The following is a 12,095-nucleotide window of genomic DNA, read 5'->3' on the forward strand; positions in this document are numbered from 1 at the left end:
AGTTTTAATAGGATGGCCGTAATTGCTCCGGCCTCTTTGCCGGGCCGAGCGTGGCCTAATTGCTTGCCTGTAACGATCGCAAGTGTTAATACGGGGCAGTTGCGGGTTAGCAGCGCCTTGCAGCCAGCTCTGCGCAGCAGGCACCAGGAAATCGCCCTGGCCCAGGCTATTAGAGGTGCTAATGGGCAGGCTGAAGGGCCAGCACCGCGCCTCAGCAGCCCCGGCGTTTTTCTCTCCCGCTGCTCCGAGCAAATGTGCTGAACAGGAGCAGAACCGGACCCAGAGATGCATCCTGTCTGGGGTGGGACCCATCGCTTTCCAGCATCTCCCTATGGCTGTAAGGCTGTGGCTCCGGAGCTGACCTGTGCAGACCCCAACCCCCCCCCTCCCCCCGAGGCTGCCTCTCCCCTTTCCCTGGGTTTCCTGTGCTGCAGAGCAGCTGAACGCTGGGACAGTGCTCAGGAAGCACCGGGTGAGAGCGGGGGGTGGGGGCCCCTTCCCTCTGCCCCCCCCAGAGAGCTGTCCCCACTGCTCCCCCTGCCTCACAGCGCTGCAGAAGGAGATGGGAAGAAGCAAGGAAGAAGCACCCCGGGTGCCTTTCCCATCCCAGGGATGTGCAGCTTGATGGTGAGAGGTTTAAATACTCAAGCTTGGCTACACACTGCCCAGCACCCTGCCAAGGGTGAAAACCAGCCGCTTGGCCGCTGCTCAGAGCCTGGGCCTTGCAGGAAAGGAGGCTGGCAAGGCTGCAGCCTGGCTGGCAGCATCCCATGCTGTGCTGGAAGGAGAATTGCTCCCAAACATCCCCAGGGTCGGCTCTGGGAAAGCAGCAGCAGCCACGGCTGGTGGCGGGGTGAGGAGGAGAAGCTTCTGCAAGCGGCTGCGCTCAACTTGCTCCTGCTGTGCTCGTTCCAGGCGTGTTCCCAGGGCTCAGCTGCGCTCACGGCCATGGCGAGGTGAGAGCATGTTGCCAACTGCTTGGCTTTGGGAAGCACTTGGATTTGCAGCTGGTTCTCAGCTCTCCACCACAACTGGGAAGAGCAGCCCGCCCCTCTTGCCCCACAGCAGCTGGGGCGGTGGATCCCAGCAGAGAACACTTGTTCCCCAGTTCCCATCATGGAACTTTTCCTCCTTTCTCCCTCCTCTCAGAACACTCAGTTTCTTGCTGCTCTGGGGTTGTTTAATATTAAATTACAGAGAGGGGCAGGGTTAACACCAGCTGAAAGAACCAGCGCTGTAAGCAGCCTGGTGATACCAATTCATTTTCCTCCCATCCAAGAACAACAAGATCGGCAAGTGAACATCACTCCACGGGGTCTGCAACCTGCAAGCGCCTCTGCCCCAGCCAGCAGTGCCCGCTGCACAACTGCACATCACCCTGCAAAGCCCCCGGAGGTGCAGCTCCAGCTGCAGGCTCCCGCTTTGATTCCTCGCTGAGATGCTCCCGGCAGCAGAGGCTCTCGGGAAGCAGAGCGGGGGTTTTGGAGTGGGAGAACACGAGGCTTTGCAGTTGCTTCAGTGCAGGGAGGAGGTGGCTGTGCTTTAAGGAAGCGCCGCTCTCGTTTGCATGTTGAATCGCTCTCTCCCCGGCGATGCTCCTGCCTCCCAGCTGGCTCCTGCCCCCCCCCAGGCGTTCAGCGGGCGGTGGCGAAGCCGATGCGGTTGTTGCGACGGTCGAATTTGGTGTAGTAGTGCCCGATGAAGCTGGCGCCCAGGATCCAGAGGGGACCAGCTGGGGGGGGAACGTCCAGCCCTGAGAGAGCCACCACGCAGATGTCCTCCCCGTACTGGGTTTGCTGCAGAGAGGAGCAGACCCCGTGGCAGAGGCGGCAGGAGGGAGACTTCCAGCTCAGTGCATGCCCTGCCCTTTGTGCTTGGCATCAGCTTTTCTTCTACCACTAAGAGATACCCCTGCCTGGCTCTGCTGGCCCAAATCCCCCCAACCCAAGGAAGAAGGAAGAGGCTGCTCTGCCTCACCTGGACATCTCCGGGGCACAGGAGAGCGTGGGGAAACAGTGAGCAGCATCGCTCTGCAGCTGCTCTGGGGATGCTGCACTGCTCTCCCCATGGATGCTGCAGGACAAGTGCATCCCTACCAGCATCCCATCCCTGCCCTCCTGCCCGCACACAGGGACACAGCTTACCCGCAGGACGTAGGCTGAGCCTCCGAGTGTGTACGCCTTCCCACCCAGGTGGAAGGAGATGTTGGGCAGCTGGGGGACCCGCTCACAGTCAACCACGTACTGCGGGAGGAGGAGGCAGCGCTGAGCCCGGGTTTGGGCTGGGAGCAGGGTGGGGGTGCAGCAGGGCTTTGCTCACCTCTCCTTCAGTCATCTCTGCTGCCCCGATGGCTTTCATCAGCACAGACACAGGGCCGGCCGGGCCGGTGATGTAGGATGCTCCGGTGTCGATGGCCACTGAGCAGCCCTCCTTGCAGAACAAGATCTCATCCCCTACAGAGACCCTGGGACGCAGGGGGTGGGAGACCCTGAACTCTCATGATGACCACAGCTCAGAAGCAGCAGCTGGGCAGAGCATGTGCTGGTCCCAGTGCCCCCAGCACACAAACCCCCTGGGATCACTCCCTTCAAGTTCCTCAAATGCGAAACCAAAGCTTCATCATGCGTCTTTTGTTGTTCGTGGTGGTGGTGGTGGTGGTATTTTTTTTATTTTTTTTTTTTAAGCTAAACAAAGCAGGATTGTTTCAGCATCTCGCACTGCTCCTGCAGGCTGACAGGGGTTAAATTCTTCCACCGCAGCTTCCAAGTGGAATCAGCCCACGGTGCCTCCCCCTCCGCATTCCCCAGCACTGTGAGATGAGCTGAGCATCATCACGGCACAGCTCTGTGCTGGAGGAACTGACCCCATTTCCCCCTCCCTCCCAGAGCAGAGAGCACCCCACCACCCAAAGCCCCTTTCTCTCAAGCCCACCCTCACGTGCCCAGGGTGGTTTGCAGGATTTGGATGATGTGCCCCATATCCTCACCCCTTCATGCTGATCTGCCAGTACCCGCTCCTGCTGATGCTCAGGTAGTGGAAGTCCCCGGTGTAGTAGGCTGGGTCGGTGCCCCCCAGGATGATTTCCCCACCGGGTTTCAGAGGAGCGTTCCTAGGGTGCAAAGCACAGCGGGGTGACCCTCCTCCACTCCGGGTTCCTGGGGCAGGGAGCATGCAGTGCTGTCAGCCTGGTGAGCAGTGGCAAAGCAGGAGAAACCCTGGGTTAGTGCAGGGGATGTGAGACCACAGGGGTGAGGAATGGGGCAGGTGGGTGCTGAGGACAGGTGAGGGCAGGGCCCAGCGCAGGGCTGAAGCTTATAGGAGTCAGCACTGGGGTCTGCGGTGCTGTCAGTGGGTGCTGCTTCCAGAGGGCTCGTGCTTTTTGTCTTCTTACTTCGAGGTTCTGCAAAGAGAGAGATGCTCTGTGAGCCCTTGGTCTGTGGGTGGCTGCATCCCAGAGTGCCAAGGGCACTCGAGCAGCAACCAGACCAGGCTGTGACGGCAGCTAGCATCCTTGGGACTCATTCATTATTAAGGAATGCATCTTTAGATGGGATGAAGCTACAGTCTCTACTTGGGCATGCATCTGTCTCCTGTGCTGCCTCATTCCAGCCCAGCTCCTGCTGGGCTGCCCTCCACCCTGCCTGGGTCCCACAGCCCCAGGGGTGGCTTCTTCACAGTCTCAAGCTGTTGCCCCAGCACTGCTGAGGTTGCAATGCCCACAGCCCTGCAAAGCAACCCCCTCCCCATCCTGACACCCACCGGCTGTAGTAGACAGAGAACACGTCCTCCTTGAGGATCTGCTGGGAGAGGATCCGGTCGAAGACGGGGGTGATGCCACCGATGGCCTGGCTGGGGTAGCCCATGCCCAGGACCCCATCAAACCTGGCAAAGATGAAGGGGAAGGCAGGCAGCATCGTGGCCTCAGCAAAGACCTGGATGATGGGGATGTCCGATACCTGGGGAGGGCACAAGGGTCTCTGCATGGAGATGCGAGGGGAGGGAGGGCAAAACCCAGTAGAGCCCCCATACTCTTGGGTAAATGGCTGTACTCATAAGGGGGAGCAGAGCCAGCTGCTCCAACATTCAGGGTGTGCCCTCACCATGACCACGTCCTGGCTGAGGAAGCCTTTGACACTGCCTGTCCCGTAGCGGATGGCGAAGCCCGTGCCGTTGGCTATGTACGTCCGCGACTTGGAGGAGTCATAGCGGCTGTGGGAAACTGGGGAGAGGCAGAAGGGCATCAAAAACAGCGAGGGAGGGGGCAGCGGGGCCAGCAAGAGCTCCGAGCATCCCTTGGGATGAAGGGATTTGCCCACATCCACTGGGAAACCAAAGGGTGAAGCTGGAGAGTGTGTCCCCCCACTCCCCCGGCACTCACTGCAGGCGCTGTAGAGGGGGGAGCACTTGCAGGACGGCACCCACAGGTTGGCTGAGCCCGTGTCAAAGACCACCTTGAAGGTCTGCGGGGGGGTGCCGATGCTGATCTCACCGTAATACTGCGTCTGGAAGAAGCATAGCACCAGCAAAATGACTCGGGGTGTAGGGGCGGTGGGGGGGGGGGATCCTCTTGCAGCTGGCGGGACCTGTGAGGTGGGGAGAATGGGGGGGCAACAAATCCCCGTGCGTGGGGAGGGGCTCACATCCAGGTAGTTGGTGAGGAGGGTGGGGGCTGTCCCGTTTCGGGGGCCGGCCGCCCCGCCGCGCCTCTGCCGCAGCTCGGGGAACACGTCCGACACCTTCACGCCCATCTCCTGCAGCGTCTGCCGGATGGAAGGCATCCTCCGCAACGCGATCCTGCGGGGAGAGGAGGGGGCTGCGGGGGTGGGGGGCACCCCGAGGAGACCCCAGCTCCCTGCTCCGGGAGGATCCGGGCTCTAGGTGGCAGCAGCCGCCCGCTGGGTCCCAGCCCCGCAGAGGGATGCGCGGACACGGGGAGGGGTCACCCAGCTGCAGGGGTAACCCCCCCCCCTCAACACACACACCGGGGGCTCATGCTATGCTGAGTTCGGCCCGAGGCTCAGCTCGTCGGTTTTGCAAGAGGAAGGCGTCGTGCTGGCTCCGGAGGTTGGATTGGAAGGAGAGGTGCTGCCGAGCCACGCAGCGCTCAGAGGGAGAGGGGAAGAGAAGCAAGGAGGGTGAGGAGTGCTTAGTGCCAGAGAGAGGAGGACGAGGAGGGAAGGTGTTTCTCAGCAGGTCTGGAGGAGCAGAGAGGAGAGCTCTGTGGTCCTCAACACCAGAAAAAAAACAAGGAGAAGGCAAAACCCAGCGCATCGTGCTCCTCTAGCAACATGCTACCTCTGCAAAGCCAGGGCTGGCGAGTGGAAGAACCCGGCACCCCACGCGATGGCCACGATGAGCAGACACTGCTGCACCCTCCTGCTGCCTCCTGCCAGCATCTCGTGCTTCCTCCTTCACCAGAGGCTTCCCCGCATCCCAAAAAGGGAGGATGCTTTTATAGGCTGTGTTTCTGCCTCCCCGTGGGTTTCTCCTCCCAGTTGGAGGGCAGCACGGTTGTAGGTGGGCAGAGCCAGTTATCAGGGCTGGCAGCTGTGAATAGCTGGGAGCTGCTAACCCACACTCTCTGCAGTTCATAGTGCTGCTGCATGTCAGCCCTGAGCACCACTAACACGGTGCATGCAGGGCATGGGCCAGGTGCTTGCTGCTGTCATGCAGGAGAGGTGGAAAGAGGTGTGGGCACGTGGGGTGGTGGCTCAGGTCTGGTCCGACTGTGCTGCCAAGGAGCAGAGAAAAGAGGGGAATGGGGGATTTCCTATAGGGCAAAGGGTGGGAATGGCAACCACAATCCCTTGGCCATGCAGACTTGGCCACAAACCTATCAAGCCCTGCTGCCCTCATGGGGGCTGCTTTGAGCCCTGCACAGGGGAAAAGCCCCCCCCCCCCCCCCCCTCTTTTTCCTCATACCAGTGAGGGAGCAGAGATTTGTGCAGAGAACAGCTGAACTCGTTGCAGTTTTATGAGCAGCTGCAGCCTGGCCAGGCACACTGTGGTCTGGAGGTGATCGCTGCAGAGTGTGCAGGAGCCCAGCACAGCTCAGGGTGCCCAACCTTGCACAGGGTGGGGACACACAGGTGATGCAGACAGCAAACTGAGGGCTCCTCAGCACCAGGTGTGCTGCTGGCTCCCAGCTCGTGGTGCTGCAGTTCCCTGCTCAGCACCCAGCCCTGGTGCACTGGGGTTGGCTGCTGGATTGAGCCCCGTGGCTCCAAGCCCAGCACTTGACCTCAGGACCCAGGGAACCTCAGTGGGAAATGACTGCAGCAGCAATAAAAATGTTCTCATAAGAAACCTGATGACACACTTGCCCCTTCCTCGAAGCCCTCAGCTACACAAACACACTGGTGTGCTCCTGCTGCAGCCAGGATTTGCTCAGGGCAACTGCTTCACCTGGGGACACAGATGTGGGGGGCACAAGGAGGACCCCTCCCCCCCCACCCCTTGCACCTCACCTCCAAACCCGGGGCTTCACAGCATCCTCCACCCCAAACTCCTCGAGGCTTTGGGTCGCAGTGTTTGGAGCCAGGAGAAGGCTGAACCCAGCGGGCACGGCCCCATTTCTCCCAGCCCTGACGTCTTTTCCCATGCCAGGCCCCAGGGCTGCGTCACTGGGGGCAGCCTCACAGGGTCAGGAGGCAGCAGCCCGGCCCCTGGCAAGGAGCCACCAGGCATAAATCCCCTTTCCGGGCATCCCGAGTGCTCATAAGTCCCCAGAGGAGGAGCTTTGGGGTACAGCGTCACTTCTAAAGGGGCCACGTCAGCCTGAGGAAGGTGAACACAGGGCACAGAGCCCATGGGGCTCCGGGGTTTCCAGCTCTGCTGTAACCAGGGGGAGCGCATCCACAGAACCCCAAGGATGCTCCTCTGTGCACTGAACCTTCCTCCACGCAAGGAAAAACCCCACGAGGCATTTTCCACCAGCAGTGGGACAGGCAGCTGGTGCACGGGAGCAGCGATGGAAAGAGCTGGCACAGGGCTTCAGCTAACCAGCAAAGGGTTCATTTGTGCCCAGGGCTGCAGGGGAAGGAGCACTGCTAAGCTTGCTGGAGGGCAGCACAGGAGGAACAGCCCCAGGTGCATCAGCTGCTTTGAGACTTGCTGATGTTATCCCTTGCCCCCTGGGAGAGCAGAGCTGCAGGGGAGATGCTGAGCTCTTCCCATGCAGCCTTACAGCACCGAGGAGCTTTGCTCGCCACATCATCCCACCCTGATACTGCAGGGGCTCAGGATGGGAGGACTTCAGGCAGAGCTGAAATTCCCCCCGTTGATTTGCACGCTGCTGCGATGGAAGCCGGCTGCAGGTTGGTGCTCCATACGGTTCCACATCCTACAGAGATGGAAATAAAAAAAAATATATCTGGAAATACAAAGGGGAACACTGCTCAGTGGCTTCCTACCTGCTTTCAAGGAGCCAAAGCACTCAGCTAAAAGCAAAGGAAAATGCTTTCCAAAGGGAACCAAATGCATTCCCTGCAAGGAAGCTGTGTTCTTCTGCAGCGTCTGGCTGAGCTGAGCACTTCTGAAAATAAGAATCTGAACCCGGTGCCTGTAACACTCTCCCTCTAAGCAGCATCATTAGGAAGCTGCACTGAATTGCTTGAGGGATCTCTGAAACAGCAAAATTGGGGGATGTATTGCTGTCCTCCCCACGTGTTTTACACAATTCCCCAGTTCTGAGTTTGTCGATGGAAAGAAAATCACATACAGGTTTGTGAGATCCTTGTTCTGAATGGCTGAAAAGCTCGAGGACAAAAGCAGCTTTTGGGAAGGGCTGGGAAGGCTCCGTGTTGCACCAGCACTGGGGGAACTGGGCCACCAACATCAGCAGTGTCAAGGCTTCACCTCAAATGGTTTCTTAAAACCAGCACCGCTCCAGCAGGGCACATTGACATAGCATCCTATCGAACCAGAGGGAAGAACACAGGAGAAAAAATTCATGAACACCCTGAAGGTGCAGCTTGGCCATGAGAAGTTGCTTTACAGCCCAAATGAGGGTTTTTGTATGGAGGCAGAGACAGCATCACAGCAATGCACCTGGGGATACTGCCAATCCCCCTTACCTGCACAGAGGCCGAGCCCACCTGGCCTCTCCAAGCAGCTGCCCAGCTCCAAACCTCAGTGCTTTGCCACCAAAGCTGGCCTTGATGCCAGCAGGACCAGTCCCACAGCTGCCTTCCTCCAAGCTCACACCAGAAAACTGCAGAGGAGACTTCAAGAGGAGAAGGGCAGCACTCACGCTACAGACATCCCCTTCCAGACAGCAGCATCCCATAAGCACAGCCCCACACACAGCAGAAGAGCCCCCAACCCCAAGGGGCTGCCATGCTTTATCCCTGCTGGAGAGCTCAGGAACCCCAGGTGTGGCAGAGGAGACACCACCCCACATCAGCTGAGCTGATCCCAAATCTGCTTCCACCTGCTGCAGACCCTGCCTGCACTGCCAGCACGCCGAGGCTGAGCTCCAATCAGGAGGGAACAGGTTGAACTCAAACTCATTAATTAATTCTTGCCATTTAAGCAAGGTACACGCGCATAGGGGCCAGCTTCGATGTGATTGCCCTGGTTTAATTAAACTCCTTGGTTTGCATCAAGTGCTCATAGAATCCTGGCTCATATCTGTCTAGCTCATACCTCTGACTGCAGAGCTGTGGGGTTACCCAACCTGTTCTCCTGGAGAGAGGCTGTTCTGCACCCCAGGCAGAGCAGTTCCTGTCCCCTACCCTGAGTTGTCCCTACACCGGGCTCACCACGTTGCCACCAGAACCCCCAGCCCTGCTCCTGGCTTGGTACATCCCATGGGAAATGGGGCTGTGGGAAACATGAGTGCTCAGATAGCAGCCCCGTGTGCTGCCCTACAAGTGCTTCGGCCCCGCTCCCACCCCAAAATCTCAATTAATTAATAACCTTGCATGTCGTTTGCTTTTTCGTGGTCGCTGGATTTCAAAGGGGTAATTTACTCTCCCCCGATCAGGTTATGAAATGTTAATGTGGTTTAATGGGTGTTTTCCTAACCTCCCCTGCCCTCTCCCGCTGTTCCCTGGGCTCTGCTTGGAGCAGCCCACGGTCCCGCTGGACGCATGGGAAGGCAGCTGCAGCCACAGGGATGTCCCCATGCCACCTCCAGTCATGGCCATGGGAAGGTCTCTGTGTCACCTCCAGCCTCGGCCATGGGAATGTCCCTGTGTCACCACCAGCCTTGACCATGGGAAGGTCTCCATGTCACCTCCAGTCATGGCCATGGGAAGGTCTCTGTGTCACCTCCAGCCTTGGCCATGGGAAGGTCCCTGTGCCACCTCCAGCCTTGGCCATGGGAAAGTCCCTGTGCCACCTCCAGCCTTGGCCATGGGAAAGTCCCTGTGCCACCTCCAGCCTTGACCATGGGAAGGTCTCTGTGTCACCTTCAACCATGGCCATAAGAAGGTCCTTTTACTGCCTCCAACCACAGCCGTGGGAAGGTCTCTTTGCCACCTCCAGCCTTGGCCATGGGAAGGTCTCCATGTCACCTCCAGCCTTGACCATGGGAAGATCTCTTTGTCACCTCCAGCCTTGGCCATGGGAAGGTCTCCATGTCACCTCCAACCACAGCCATGGGAAGGTCTCTGTGTCACCACCAGCCATGGCCATGATGCTTCTTAGCGGCATTAAGCGGAGTAGGCTCCGAGCCCCAGGAAGGGAGTACAGTCTCGGTACGGTCTCAGACACATTTTTTAATTAAGTCCAGCTCTCATGAGGGAAAGACAAAAAAAATAAAATATATAATAATAATAATTACAAAGCCTGCCTGGCGCAGCCTGCGAGGCACCGTCCCTGCAGCACAGCCATCTCCGACCGAGGGACCGAGGGATCATTCGTGCTGTCCCATCTGTGACGTGACCCATCCCGTGGTCACACTATGGAGCTGCTGTCACCCAGTTTCTCCAAGAGCTGCAAGAGGGACGGATCCTGATTAGCAGCACAACGCTCCGAGAGCTACAGGGAGACCGTGTTGACCTTCTCCTGCGCGCCCACGATGCTGCTTTAATTTGGCCATGCCAGCAGTGTGTATCCCCCAAGGATTGCACCCAGAGGTGACCGCCTCGCCCAGCACCCTGCTCACCTTGCTCAGAAAGGGGATATTCACCAGCGAGCCCAAAAAACCAAAAGCCACGGGGAAAAAACTCCTGCACCGAAACGAAAGGCTCTGTTAAGCCTGGGGCCGGGGAGCAGCGCTGCACCATGGGCAGCAATCTGCAGGGGGGGGGGTTCACCCCATGGCAGATGCTGGTGGCGTGGATTGGGCTGTGTGGGACCTGAAGAGGGTGATGAAGCCGTAAGCCTCCAGCAGCATCCCCAAGAGCGGCCACCGCATGAGGACGATGAGGACCCCCCCAAGGAAGAAGCTGGTGCCCTTCATCTTTTGCCTTTGGAAGAAGAAGGTGAAGGTCCTCCTGAAGCCGATGATGAAGACCAAACCGGAGAGAAAGAGGATCTGGGAGGAGGCAGCAGGGAGGGGTGAGAGCAGCCCTGTGCGCTGGCTCCTTTGCTCCAGTGATCCCCCCTCCCCGTGCCATACTCACGTTCCCAAAGGCCAGGAGCACCGAGTCGAAGTACAAGAGCATCCCAAAGAGGATGAAGAAGATGCCGAAGCCGACCAGCCCCACACCGATCCCTGTGGACGATGGGCTGAGACGAGGCTTTGGGCTCACTGCTCTGCTCCCCTCACTCTTCTCAGGGCCACCCCATCCCATTCCCTCCCAGAGATGCCCTTGTGGTTTCTCTCCACGAGCCAGCGCCATGGGAAGGCCGTAAACCCTATAAACCCAGGGAGGCTGCGGGATGCAGAATCAATCACGGGGTAAGCTAAAGAGGAAGGCCACCCCGACACTACCCTGAGTGGCTGCACGGAGGGTGGAGGAGATGCTCTGCTGGGGGCAAGGGGCCGGGCACCTCCCTGATTGCCTTCCTCCCACAGCCCCCACCCCACGGTGCCGCTCCCCCTATGGAACACACCCAACCTGTGCCCCCAGCACCAGCACCACGGGGTTCGCTGTCATCCCTCCCCCTTCCCCACCCTCCCCCAGCCCCACTGAGGGGTCAGCACCCGCTGTGCACCCAGCGAGCACCCCAGCCCAGTGCCCACTCACGTTGGAAGTCGCTCAGAGTCACCATTTTGCCCCAGTGCTCCGCCGGGCCGGGCGCTTCCCAGCAGTGACCCTTGGAAAGCCCTTTAGTCCCCACGTCATCCTGCAGATCATTAACAGCCCCACAGCTCCACGGGGTTGGGGGGTGGATCTCCCTATGGGGCACGTGCCACCCCCGGCTCCCCCCACATCTCCATTTGCAGAGCGGATGCTTTAATCCATCGAGGTTTTCTCGCACGTTCGCCACGGATCAAGGTGATTTTTTGCTTCGGCTGGGGGCTGTGCAGCTGCATCCGAAAGAAATCCTGCTGGGAATTTTGGCTTTTGCTTTTTGTCACCATTGTCCTTCTCGTTTTGTATTAAAAAAAGAAAAAAAATCCCCCCCCCCCAAAAAAAAACCGACCCATTTCCACTGCACTGCAGCTGCGGGATGTGGACACAGAGGGATGAACCCATCCCACCCCCACCCCCCCCAGCACAAAGGGCTCTGCCCTGCACTCCAACTGGGGAAAGAAAGGCGTCACCTCTTCCACCTTACAGTCTCTGGATATACGTTTTTTATTTATTTATTTGTTCATTTATTTATTTTTAAATAGATTTTGCTTTTCATAAAAGCAGGAAAAAATATATATATATGCGCATATATATTTTTTTAAATAGGGTTTTTTTGTTGTTGGTGGTGGTTTTTTTTTTTTTTTTTAATTTTCTGATAAATTGGCAAACAATCCGCTCCTGGAACTCGTTGGCCAACAACCCCGCGGAGAGATCAGCGCAAAACTACCTCCCAGCAAAGAAGAGAGAGAAAAAAAACCATATATATATATATATATATATATTATAAATGTATAATTTTCCATAAAACATATATTAAGGCATGTAATAGCAAAATAAAGGGCCAGCTTTATGAGCTAAGGGGGCTGCGGGAGGCTCGGGAGCGGGGTTCCTGGGATCCTATGAGTA

At 58.0% G+C, this 12,095-nt stretch overlaps 2 protein-coding genes across 3 annotated transcripts; both read right to left on the reverse strand.

Annotated features, from left to right (window-relative positions):
• REN (renin) lies at positions 443-5,899 on the reverse strand. Of its 2 annotated transcripts, XM_021376930.1 has the most exons (10): positions 5,296-5,899; positions 4,641-4,794; positions 4,379-4,502; positions 4,101-4,219; positions 3,760-3,956; positions 3,392-3,400; positions 2,987-3,109; positions 2,320-2,464; positions 2,145-2,243; positions 443-1,796 (listed from the first exon to the last, which is right to left on the reverse strand). In XM_021376930.1, exons 1-10 carry the CDS (start codon positions 5,394-5,396, stop codon positions 1,635-1,637), a joined length of 1,233 nt encoding a protein of 410 aa, XP_021232605.1. In that variant the 5' UTR covers positions 5,397-5,899; the 3' UTR covers positions 443-1,634. The 2 variants fall into 2 exon arrangements, with proteins under 2 accessions (XP_021232605.1, XP_021232604.1); XM_021376929.1 differs by having other exon boundaries at positions 1,707-2,243.
• On the reverse strand, positions 9,805-11,486 carry GOLT1A (golgi transport 1A). The gene is made up of 4 exons (XM_021377454.1): positions 10,572-11,486; positions 10,305-10,483; positions 10,112-10,175; positions 9,805-9,939 (listed from the first exon to the last, which is right to left on the reverse strand). The coding sequence occupies exons 1-4, from the start codon at positions 10,788-10,790 to the stop codon at positions 9,901-9,903; spliced, it is 501 nt and encodes a 166-aa protein (XP_021233129.1). The 5' UTR covers positions 10,791-11,486; the 3' UTR covers positions 9,805-9,900.

The sequence above is a fragment of the Numida meleagris genome, chromosome 25 (assembly GCF_002078875.1).
Source record: "Numida meleagris isolate 19003 breed g44 Domestic line chromosome 25, NumMel1.0, whole genome shotgun sequence".
Taxonomy (NCBI): domain Eukaryota; kingdom Metazoa; phylum Chordata; class Aves; order Galliformes; family Numididae; genus Numida; species Numida meleagris.